General features: G+C 36.1%; 1 protein-coding gene across 6 annotated transcripts in view; it reads right to left on the bottom strand.

Annotated features, from left to right (window-relative positions):
* Positions 1-1,166: 1,166 nt before the first annotated feature.
* LOC127851283 (uncharacterized) overlaps positions 1,167-13,406 on the bottom strand; it is a 91,342-nt gene continuing 79,102 nt past the window's right edge. For all 6 annotated transcript variants that reach the window (XM_052384971.1, XM_052384973.1, XM_052384975.1 and 3 more), the window contains 2 exons: positions 9,178-9,398; positions 1,167-7,524 (listed from right to left, as the gene is read on the bottom strand). In XM_052384971.1, coding sequence (XP_052240931.1) covers positions 6,937-7,524; positions 9,178-9,398 — 809 coding nt within the window. In that variant the 3' untranslated portion in view covers positions 1,167-6,936. The remainder of the gene's footprint in view (positions 7,525-9,177; positions 9,399-13,406) is intronic.

The raw sequence follows: 13,406 nt of genomic DNA, 5'->3' as shown, positions 1-13,406 counted from the left end.
AGGTCAAATAATAGAACAACCTTCAGTAGACAATAGAGGTCACAGTTTTCATCCAATCTTTATGAAATTTGGTCAGAATGTTTTTCTTGATGAAATCTGGGTTGGGATTTTATTTGGGTCATCTGGGGTCAAAAACTAGGTCACTAGGTCAAATAATAGAAAAACCTTGTGTAGACATTAGAGATCACAGTTTTCATCCAACCTTTATGAAATTTGGTCAGAATTCTTGATGAAATCTGGGTGGGATTGTATTTGGGTCATCTGGGGTAAAAATCTAGGTCAAATAAATAGAAAAACCTTGTGTTGACAATAGAGGTCACAGTTTTCATCCAATATTTATGAACTGTGGTCAGAATGTTTATCTTGATGAAATCTGGATTGGGATTGTATTTGGGTCATCTAGAGTCAGGAACTAGGTCACTAGGTCAAATCATAGAAAAACATTGTGTAGACAATAGAGGTCATAGTTTTCATCTGATCTTAATGAGTCAGGTGAGCGATTCAGGGCCATCATGGCCCTCTTGTTTTCTATAAACTGGAGTGAAATTGGTAATTACTGAAATCAACAGATTTTCTGTTTATTTAATGCTGTTCCACCATTTGTTTCAATTAAATAGGGTTAAACTGCAGTATTAAGTGGCAAACAAACGTCAAGTATCGTCATAACAGGTCTTACACTCAACAAGGTGTCTTCTAATGGTGAACATCTATCTTGTGGTCGGTCATTTCTTAACCCTTTCCAACTCAGAAGCAAATTAAAAATTGTCTATGTGCAAACAGCATAAAACCAGAACAGCCTGCGAGTAACTCGCAGTCTGTTCAGGTTTTATGCTGTATGCTGCTCATCAGTATCTAAGGGCTGGAAATGAACTCTTTAAAATGTGAATCTAGTAAGAAAGGCCTTTAATTAAATTCAACAGTCTAAGGGACTTCAAATAGGTTAAAATAGGTATCTAAGTGGAACAGGGTTAAATTTTAAGATGAAAGATAAAGTACCACTCTCGACCAGCTCGGGGAGACTTCTACATTTACCCACACACATATATTGTGATAGCTATAAATAGCATACTGCAATAGGGCTTCACAAAACTTGGAGCACAAACCAGTAATTCTCAGCTATTGAAATATTAATGTAACTGTAACAGTAACAACAACAACATAAGATATCTGTTTTAGAAGGTTTACTTCAAAAACAATTTGAGAAGAACATCATACCAGAAGTATGGTGTATTAAATACTAAAGAAATGACGATAAGACACATACAACAACCTTGCAACCTCCTTCATGATAAAACAACACTCATGACTACAGGATACAGCTCATGTTGTCATGTTTACCACTGGTAATGATTATCTTGAATATTATCATTGTGTTTGTATACAGCTCGTAACAAAAGTCAGAGACAGATTGTGTGTCCATTTTTCTTGAGAATGTATCAGTTTTAATATTTCATTGCTAAAAAAATTAATTAATACGTACACGTTCATTGTTATGGCCACCAAAACAGAAACTTGACAGCTTCTTAATGCTTGAAAATTCTGTTTCACATGTGTTAATCACTTTAATATACAAAATTTTGTAAGAAAATGTAAGATACAGTAATATAATACACAAAATGAATACACTAACAAAGTGCAGATTTTTTACAGTGGTCAAATTATTTTGTTTAAAAGAATATACATGTATTGGCTGTTGCAGAAATAAAGTATTTTATCAATTCGTCTTAAAGGGACTGTAATCTAGATAAAAACATAAATTAACTGGATGTACAACCATTAGTGCAAAAAAACATGCAAAGGAAACTTAAATATATATTGAACAAGAGGGTCTAAAAGGCCCAAAGTCGCTCACCTGAGAAACAAAGGAACTACCCTGTTCTGTGCAGCCCAATATATCATTAGAACAAATGTTCTGACCAAGTTTCATGAAGATTGAACTATAAATGGCCCTCCTGGTGGCCATGCTTTTCAACAGACCAGAACCATTTTCGAACTAATCCAAGATATCATTAAAACAAATGTTATAACCATCAAGTTTCATGAAGATCGGACAATAAATGTAAGTATTAATAAGTTTTTACTACAGCCATATAAGGAAAAATGCCCCGCCCCCTGGCAGCCTTGTTTTTTAACCAAACGGAACCATTTGTGAACTCGTCCATCATATCATTGGGAAAAATCTTCGGAACAAGTTTCATGAAGATCGGACAATATATGTGACCTTAAGAGTGTTAACAAGGTTTTACTATAGCCATATACAGCTTAATAAGGATAAATGCCCCGCCCCCTGGCGGACATTTTTTTTTTTTAATTTCATGAAGATCGGACAATAAATGTGGCCTCTAGAGTGTTAACCAGGTAAATGTTGACAACAAACAGCGGACAAAATGTGATCACAAAAACGCCCACCATTGAGCGCGTTGTGCTCAGGTAAGCTAAAAATGAATTAGCAAATGCATATGAAATGGCAAGTAAAACAGCAAAATTTTACATCAACTTTTAATTAAATGTTTGTAGCTATTGAATAAAAAAGGTTTTAGATTATGTTTGCTTCAAATATATAAATTAATAAATAAAATGTGCTATCAATAACATGTTTATTTTAGGAATTCACACAGCTAAAAGCAAAGTTTAAGTTATAAACATTATTTTGAAAATTATTTTAAAGTTCCTTCTTTTTATACTTTTTTATGGAAATCAATACATTTTTCTCAACAAAGATAATGAGATTTCTAATAAACTTAATAAGATCACTTAAAAACAAAAACAAATATAAAGCATGAATACACATTTTAATGACTCCCAGCTTGAAAATGAATGAAAACTACTTTTTTATCATCCAATTAAATAATACATGAGATAAATAAATAAAATAAAATATAACTGGGCGTTGTTACAATAGTGGGGAAAACCCCAGACACCACATTTAGAAATATGCAGGAAGTTGTAACATGAAAAATTGAACCTTATGGCGTGGAACCTTTTGACCGCATGGCCAGCCAGTATTCAAAACAAAGTTAGCACAAGTTTGAAGGATGTACGTTGACAAGAGTAAAGGAACTCCACACAAATTTGTGTCTACAGAGAGACAGATGCAAGAACATTTCTTAATGGCATGGTTATATGTTATTAAAGTTTAACTGTTATTAAAGAAAAAATTCAATAAGCATATTCTATTTGTATGACAAAGACATTTTATTGGTCAAAACACACATACACAATGTATCTTGCATCCAACAAACCTCTTAAATACTTGAAAGTTGAAGTGTTTGAATAAGCACTTACAATGTGTCTTCACATATAACAAGACCTATCTGGCTTCACAGAGAATAGGGAATGTCAAATTCAAATCTGTATCCTGCAGTAATTGATGGAAACAAGAGATGTGTTTGTCAGAAACACAATGCCCCCTTCTGCGCCGCTTTGAAGCCATATATTTGACCTTTAACCTTGAAGGATGACCTTGACCTTTCACCACTCAAAATGTGCAGCTCCATGAGATACACATGCATGCCAAATATCAAGTTGATATCTTCAATATTGCAAAAGTTATGACCAATGTTAAAGTTTTTGGACGGACGGACAGACTGACTTACGGAGAGTTCAAAAACTATATGATACGCTTCGGGGGCATAAAAAACTACCTAAAATTGAAGAAATTTACCCCATAAATGCAGTTAGATAAAGAGAACAATTTGCCCCACCAACCCAAGTCCAAATTAAAAAAATTGAAGAGAAAATTTGATTTACCTTTTCAAACAAAAATATAACAAGCAAATTGGTTTAATTGATATCCCAAGCCATAACTAACTAGAGCTTTGTCACAGACGTGACGTATACCCCCAGGTGCCGCATTGACACAAACTATTTTGCATGCTGTCTTCACAAAACAAGAGAATCAAATTTATGGCGATTTTTAAGAATTATAATGCCATTATCATTTATGGCCATTTCGACCTTTCAACTCTTGAATTCTTTCGCATGACATGCAGTCCAAATTTATGGCCACTTTTTTAATTTTGAACTCCAAGTGTGACCCAAGACCTTGGAGTTATCGACATAATTCTTTTGCATAACACATCGCCCAATGATTGTGAACTAATGTACCACTTATTTTTAAAATCTCACAATAAATGACATAGTTATGGCCCGGACAAGATCATTTATGGCCACTTTTACCTTTGACACTTTCACAGTGTGACCTTGACGTTGCAGATATCGACGTAATTCTTTCGCGCGACACACCGTCCAATAATGGTGAACAAATGTGCCAAATGATTTTAAAATCTCACTATGAACAACATAGTTATGGCCCGGACAAGCTCATTTATGGTCATTTTTTACCTTTGAACTCAACGTGTGACCTTGAACTTGGTGTTATCAACATAATTCTTTCGCACGACACACCGTCCAATGATGGTGAACAAATATGCTAAATGATTTTAAAATCTCACATTGAACGACATAGTTATGGCCCGGACAAGCTCATTTATGGCCATTTTTGACCTTTGAACTCAAAGTGTGACCTTGGAGATATTGATGTAGTTCTTTCGCACAACACACCGTCCAATGATGGTGAACAAATGTGCCAAATGATTTTAAAATCTCACAATGAACGACATAGTTATTGCCCAGACAAGTTCATTTATGGCCATTTTTAATCTTTGAACTCAAAGTGTGACCTTGACTTTCGAGATATTGACGCAATTCTTTCACGCGACACATCGTCCCATGATGGTGAACAAATTTACCAAATGATTTTAAAATCTCACAATAAATGATAAAGTTATGGCCCGGACAAGCATTTGACCCTTGAACTCCAAGTGTCACCTTGACCTTGGAGATATCGACGTACTTTTTTCATGCGACACACTGTCCCATGAAGGTGAACAAATGTATCAAGTTATTTTAAAATCTGACATAGTTATGGTCCAGACAAACTTTTGGTCTAAAACACACTAAGTGACCCCGTGACCTAGTTTTTGACCCAGCATAACCCATATTCAAACTTGACCTATACATAATCAAGATCCAACTTGTGACCAAGTTTGGTGAAGATCGGATGAAATTTCGGGACAGACTGACCATCCCACCGACAAAGTGACTCCTATATAGCCCCCATTACCAATGTTAATGGGGGTAATAATCTCCATCGTATTTTGATTCTTTTAAAAGTGTGTTAAGCAAGAGGAACTACATTTGAAACAAATCAACAGATAAAATTGTAGCATGCATGTCAAAGGTTAATACATTTTACTAAATGTAGTAACCATCATGGTAATATTATTGTTAAAATGCTTAAAACGTGTAAAAAAAACACTATTTAAACAAACACCAACATTTTAACTGGAACAAGTTGAAATCTTAACTATAAACATGAAACATTGACCCTTAAAGAAAAAAACCACATTTAGCAAATATTCAATGCATAATAAGAATAAAGCCCTATATACCGACTCAGAATAATGATCAATGTTCTTCACAATGCATTTACAACAGCAAAGAACAGCAAATATTGATCAATTGTAAACAAGATCAGTTTCAACTTATTCATTAGAAACAAAATGTATTCACTGCCAATAAAATTTACTGCCTTCATAAACAAGGGGAAATGTCAAGTCACATTTAAAATTAAATAATGTGGATTATCTACATTTTCAATGGATCAATACAATATTTTCTGTACATTCAAATATATTACGAAAAACCCACACAATTTGGGAGCATTTATAAAAGTTCTACATTTGCAAATTCACAGCCAGTTAGTAGAAATTGTTAATTATAGTGAGTATATTTATGCTTCTATAAGATTGAAACGGCATAATTTAGATAAAATAAAATTCATATAGATGAAACTATGTTCTATAAATTATAAATATATGGTAAACTATTACCTAGTGCAATTAAATGTATAAATACGAGACAATTATGATTTTTAATTGCACAGTAACTGTAAAACTTAAAGGAATATGATGATTAAATGATAAATAAATAGTTATTCAAAATATATTTTGTAAATATTGTATGATTTAAAATGTGTCACTAACTATTGCAATCACCAATGGTTCTTAGAAATTGAACTGGTGTGTCAACCATTGAACAAAGTAAGACTTGTGTTACATGAATATAGTACAACCCCTGACAATTTGCATTTGTCTGCAAGGTTATAAACAATATACAACACACTGGAAGATCCTATTTCACACCATAAATAAATCAAGTTCTTCTGCATGTATTGCCACTTAACAAAGCAATTTATTTCCCTCAGATTGGAACCCTAGTAATGCCATCAATATTATCAAATTATTTAAAATGTGTCAGGGCTTAAAATCTGTTAACCAAACTAAATTTGTTGGATAAATACAGTTTTTCTATGGCAAAACATATTTATTACTTTCAACAAATCAAAGTCTCATTTAATTATTTGTTCAAGAAGCATACTTTAACATTTTTGAAGTTTTCGAAAGATGGTCCTTAAAATCATTAACTTTATGGACCCATCAAAAATGCAAATACAGGCTTCTAAAACATTGTTCACATCTTTTTAAGGTAGTGTTTGTTGGAAAATGTACCTTTTTCTCTAGCAAATAAAATTCTCTACGTAAATTTATGACAGATTTACAATATATGCATACAAGTAAATTTCAGAAATGGATTGAATGCCTTCATTGATTGAATGCCTTCAAAGCTGTAAATTTTCATCAGCACAAGGATGCAGAACTTTGCATAAATATGAAACACAAAGACAGAAAAAAACAAATCTAATGAACATGGAAAAACCAACACACACAAACACTGGAACAAATGGCGCTATGCCCAAGAACACTGTGTGTGTGTCAATGAAACGGCAATGCAATACAGCACAACAGACCTGGCGCACACATCACTGAGCCCACAGGTTGAGATATGTTCACAGTTCGAGACACCGAGTCCTTGCTAAGACTTAGACTCGCCGTATTTACGCTCTATCATAAAATAGCATATTTCGGACTCGGTCAAGTCATCATCCATCACTCCAACCACATTATTCTCCTTCTCGTCATCGTCGTCATAGTCAATATTCACATCCTCCATGGTCTGAGCGTGAACAATGTCCCTGTGCACGCACATGGCTGCCGACCTGGCTACAGGCTCTGACGCAGGACTCTCGCTACGACTGGAGACTTCACTACAGACGCTGCCCTGGTCTGATATCCCGTCCAGCACGGCCCCATCTGATGAAGAACGTGTAACCGACTTCCCTGAGTTTCCTGAAGTTTTCGCTCTGATGGGTTCGTGCGCTGCATGCATGGGGGGTGCCGCAGTGGGGGGGAGGGTACAGAAGACCTTGTCTATATGGATGACTGGGCTGGTGGTGATGTTGATGCTTGGACTGCTGACCGTGCTGGGCCCCAGGAACCAGTCAGAGCGCTGGCGCAGTCGCTCGAGCTGCTTGCGCTTGACGGAGTTGTAGCGACTGAGGCTGGGCTTTGGAAGAGTGTTGTTGTGAGCTTCGTGGAGACTGTTCTCTACAGACTTGGGTCTCTGAAATAGCAAAATATCATGTTCAAACATAGCAGTTTTGGAAGGATTTGTTCTCTACCGACCTGGCCTCTGAAATAGCAAAATATCATGTTCAAACATAGCAGTTTTGGAAGGATTTGCTCTCTACAGAGATTGGCCTCTGAAACAGCAAACTTTCATGTTCAAACATACCAGTTTTGTAAGGATTTGTTCTCTACAGACCTGGGACTCTGAAATAGAAAACTATCATGTTCAAACATAGCAGTTTTGGAAGGATTTGTTCTCTACCGACCTGGGTCTCTGAAATAGCAAACTTTCATGTTCAAACATGGAAGTTTTGGAAGGATCTGTTCTCTACAGACCTGGGCTTCTACAATAGCAAACTATCATGAAAATTTCAACCAAAATAAACAAAATGTAGACTTGTTTAATTGAGAGCACAATTTTTCAAAACCCCAATTTTCATTTATTCATTAATCCATTTATTTGCATCTTCACCAGCTTGCAACATTTCAACAAGAAGTATATCGACCTTGACCTAAACGGATACATGTTATCTACTGCAGACAGTGTTATTATCATAGACTGTTATTTCAGTCACTGATAAGCCAAGTATTGCCTGGTTGCAATGTATATTTTATAACATGTATTACTGGAAGTTTTAAAATCCTAACTAACACTAGAAAACTTGAACAAATTTAATGAGAACTGAAATGTGTTCCGTCTTTATTTTATCAAATTATCATTCATGTTGTACACAGTAGCACACTGGCCAAATGCAAGTTCAATTTATTGTTACACCTGCTTGGAATTAAATTAATGATATCTATATTAATACATATTTACAATTGCTTTTGTTTGAGTTTAAATTAAGTTTGAGAAACAATTATGCACATTAACAAAAGGATGTTTAAACACAAATTAGCACTTTTTCAGGTTTTTAAAAAAATGTCACCATTCCGTATGTTGAGTAAGTGCTTTAAATGTGTTCTACAATACATTTCATTTTTATACCACTGCAGTAATGTTGAAAGGTATATGAGGACATACTATTTGATAATCTAATCAGGGACAACACCTTCTGCCTACACTGGATGCTAGATAAGAAGAAAAAAATTAATGAAAAAGAGGTGTTTGTGAAACACTATGTCCCCCATATATTTGACCTTTGACCTTGAAGGATGACCTTGAACTTTCACCACTCAAAATGTGCAGCTCTAGAGATACACCTGCATGCCAAATATCAAGTTGCTATCTGCAATATTGCAAAAGTTATCGCAAAACTTTAACCAAGTTTTAACATAAAAAACTCCTAACTCTAGTATGATTCTGTTGTAAGTTTAGTAATCCACTCTAGCTGACCCTAATAAACAATGACAAAACAAAATATGAACAGCGCTCTCAGAAGAGGGGGTTAAATGCATGTAGTGAATTCTTGTCCCAGATAAGCCTGTGCAGTGTCCACAGGTTAATCTGGGACAACACTTTTAACTTTGAATTTATTTTGCATTTTAAGGAAGTCTCTTTTTGGGGAAAATCCTGTTAATGTGGAAAGCCTTGTCCGTTATTAGAATGTGCAGACTTCACTGGCTAATCTGGGACAACACTTTACGCACACACATTAAACCCGCTTTTCTCAGATCCAATCTCATAGCTCTTTGTTCCCTGTGTTACCTTGCTGACTTCAGGGGAGGGAACTAAGGACACTTCTGGCACTGAGACGGTGGAAGTGACCAGCAGATTGCTCTCCCTTGCCTCCTCAGCCTCCTGGTCCATGGCGTGGGAGTCATAAACGTCGCCACTTGAGTCCCCACGCTCCCCTCGACTCGAGTCAGCCTCTCTACTTGAGCGTAACCTCGACAACGCTATGTCCACATACTTCTCTTCTGATATCGCTGAAAATAGAGAGCATGTCAATCACTCAGTGAACAATTTTCCTGCCGAGGATATATCTGTATTTGACACTTAACAGCAGTCTACTTATCCAATAACTTTCTCATAATGTTCTGTTTGTTTTTGTTTTAAATTAACACAAGAAAATGGCAGAAAAAAGTATAATAAATATTAAATGACACCAATAAATTTCAAAATGAAGAAAGAGGTCTAAAGCCAAAAAAAACTAGCAAGTCGGACTGAAAATGGATGCCATTTTACTATTGCCAAATCAAATAATTTGAGTCATTGGAAAGCTTAATTTTGAACTCAAACGAGGAAGAGTCAAATGATAAGGAGCATGGTATGCATAGCACTATATGCGTCGTGTTCTGAGAAAACTGGGCTTAATGCATGTGTGTAAAGTGTCATCCCAGATTAGCCTGTGCAGTCCGCACAGGCTAATCAGGGACAACACTTTCCGTCTTAACTTGATTTTCGGTAAGGAGGGACGTCCTTGAAACTAAAAATACCATAAAAGCGGAAAGTGTCGTCCCTGATAAGCCTGTGCAGACTGCACAGGCTAATCTGGGACGACACTTTACGCACATGCATTATGCCCAGTTTTTTCAGAACACGACTCATATCATTATGACAATTTTGTAATTTTCTAGCAACAGATTAACAGTCACCATGCAATTCGTGTAAATCATGTAAAAATAAGACTTCATGTACATGTACATCATGTCATTGTTCCTCTTGGAAAGGCTGGGCTTTAATTTGAATGATGAATAAAAACTCGGTAGCACATGAGAGCCGCAGGTGTCTGAAAAAAATTACTATATTAAATAAAATCGGGATACAACCTCTGGCGTAAATAAGTTAAGATGCCTTTCCTTTTTTTAACAAGAGGGCCCAATTCTCTAAAGTCCGTCACCATAGACCCAAAGGAACTTATCTTCTTTTTTTTTTTTAAAGATTTGCGATGTTTGTGTAATAATTTTCACTGCTTTTTACCCAGAACTATATTTAAATTTATCTGAGATTTATTTTTTTAGTAAGCTTTACGCTGATTCAGCAAAAAGTGTTACTTTTAGCCTGTTTAGATGATTTCACTTAAAATATCTCAGGAAAACTGCCCTGCCCCCTGATGGCTATGTTTTTCAAACATAACGGCATCATTTATTTTTTTCAAAAGACCGACACCATATTTGAACTTGGTCAAGATACCATTAGAACAAATGTTCTTATACATTTTAATTATTATTTGACAAATAATGTACCTTTTTAAGTGCTAACATTCAACTATTTTTTGTACCTTATGAGAAAACATGAGCTGTCTTTATCGGAAGACATATGCCCCCAAAAAGCGCTTTTTGGAAACCTAAACACAGATTTCGAAACCTAAACGCGGACCCTAAGTTCAAGGTCAAACTCAAAAGGGTCAAAACTGTGTGCATATCAAAAGGCCTTGTCCATAAACACATGCATACCAAATATGAAGGCTACATCTGAAGCGACATAGAAGTTATGAGCATTTTTCGAAACCTAAACGCAAAAGTGTGACGGGCAGACGGACAGTGCGATCACTATATGCCCTCCTTGGGAGGCATAAAAATTGGCCGATAATTATGACAAATGTTTTGACCAAGTTTCATGAAGATTGGAAATAAAATTAAACGTGGCAAAGATAGATGACAGAGGTCATTACGGACGACACACAACAAACAACAGACACAAGGCAATCACAAGAGCCCACAATAGGCATGTTGTGCTCAGATGAGCTAAAAAACAGGTCTAAACAACCACTACAAACATGAACATGTCACTACAGGTAGCACATGGGCGACACAATAATACTTGCTAAACAAGAGCTGTTTGTAAAACATGCATGCCCCCCACATGGGCTGTCCGTTGTAGTGGCAGCCATTGTGTGAATACGTTTTTTGTCACTGTGACCTTGACCTTTGACCAAGTGACCTGAAAATCAATAGGGGTCATCTGCGAGTCACGATCAATGTACCTATGAAGTGTCATGATCCTAGGCAAAAGTGTTCTTAAGTTATAATCCGAAAACCATTTTACTATTTCGGGTCACCCTGACCTTGACCTTTGACCTTGTGACCTCAAAATCTAGAGGGGTCATCTGCGAGTCATGATCAATCCACCCATGAAGTTTCATGATCCTAGGCATATGCGTTCTTGAGTTATCATCCGAAAACCATTTTACTATTTTGGGTCACCGTGACCTTGACCTTTGACATAGTGACCTCAAACTCAATAGGGGTCATCTGCGAGTCATGATCAATCTACCCATGAAGTTTCATAATCCTAGGCGTATGCGTTCTTGAGTTATCATCCGGAAACCATTTTACTATTTCGGGGCACCATGACCTTGACCTTTGACCTAGTGACCTCAAAATCAATAGGGGTCATCTGAAAGTCATGATCAATCTACCCATGAAGTTTCATGATCCTAGGCGTATGCGTTCTTGAGTTATCATCCGGAAACCATTTTACTATTTCGGGTCACCATGACCTTGACCTTTGACCTAGTGACCTCAAAATCAATAGGGGTCATCTGCAAGTCATGATCAATATACCTATGAAGTTTCATGATCCTAGCCCCAAGCGTTCTTGAGTAATCATCCGGAAACCACCTGGTGGATGGACTGACCGACCGACATGTGCAAAGCAATATACCCCCTCTTCTTCGAAGGGGGGCATAAAAACTTTATGAGCACAACCCAATTTTAATATTGAGTTCTTAATACAATTGATATACTTTAATTGACAAATCAATGTGAACACTAAAATGCAAAATCTGTATACATACACTTACAAATATATAAAAAAGCACACAAAAAATATGATAACATAAATGTCAATAGAAATAACAAAATGTATGCCCATAATACTGGTGATATTACATATTTAACAGAAACCAAAGCTGGCACATAAAGCCAAACAAAATTGACCAGTCGCCAAATGGTTGTTCATTCCATCCACTTAGTATAATAAGTTGTATGAGCGGGGTTCTGGGAAAACTGGTCTTAATACATCTATGAAAAGTGTCATCCCAGATAAGCATGTGCAGTCTGCAATGACTAATCAGGGACAACACTTTCCACCAACACTAGATTAAGAAAGTGTTGTCCCTTAGCCGACAGCACAGGCATATCTGGGATAATTTGTTACGCACATGCATTAAGACCACTTTTCCCGGAATGCATCTCTTAACCCTTTGCATGCTGGGAAATTTTTCGTCTGCTAAAATGTTGTCTGCTGAAAATTAAAAATTAGCATTTTCTTCGATTTTTTTTCAAAGACTACTTTAAGAACAGCAAACAATTTGGATCCAGATGAGACGCCACGTTCTGTGGCGTCTCATCTGGATCCAAACTGTTTGCAAAGGCCTTCAAAATTCGGTTCCAGCACTGAAAGGGTTAAATACAATACTCATTCTGTAACTAGGACTTCCTTTGTTTTTCTAACCATGTGGTTGTGATAAAGCAGTATCTGACTGACTGATTGGTTGGTTAGATTTACAGCTGGCAGGTGGTCAATGGCATTACAATCACATCAATGTATGTATTGTATGTATAGGAATTGCAAGGCTTAAGCAGTGCATGTTTCTTATGGGTTTACAGACATTGCAGAGTAAATTTTGACTGATATAACAGTTCAAGGTATAAAAAAAACTGCATATTTTATATGCATGCTACTTTCTGGATTTCTATCCCTTTATATGCTGAACAAACCAATCAGAGGGGAAGGTGTTGTTTTTTCTAAAATGGTGTCTGTGTGGGATGTAATCAGGTTGGTATAAAACAGACTGAGGTGGACCAAAAATAAATCCTGAACTAAGAATATGAATGTTGAGTTCTGCACCTTTGCATAGAGTATTATACGCGCCGTAACGGAGTAAAAAAAAATCCAATTGACTAATACAAATTCAAAAATTAATTAGCAGCTGATACAAGGCATATAATAAATTGCGATAAGTTTAAAAAGGATGATCACCAAAACTC

The sequence above is a fragment of the Dreissena polymorpha genome, chromosome 11, assembly GCF_020536995.1.
Source record: "Dreissena polymorpha isolate Duluth1 chromosome 11, UMN_Dpol_1.0, whole genome shotgun sequence".
In the NCBI taxonomy this organism is placed as follows: domain Eukaryota; kingdom Metazoa; phylum Mollusca; class Bivalvia; order Myida; family Dreissenidae; genus Dreissena; species Dreissena polymorpha.
This window is presented reverse-complemented; position numbering and strand designations above follow the sequence as displayed.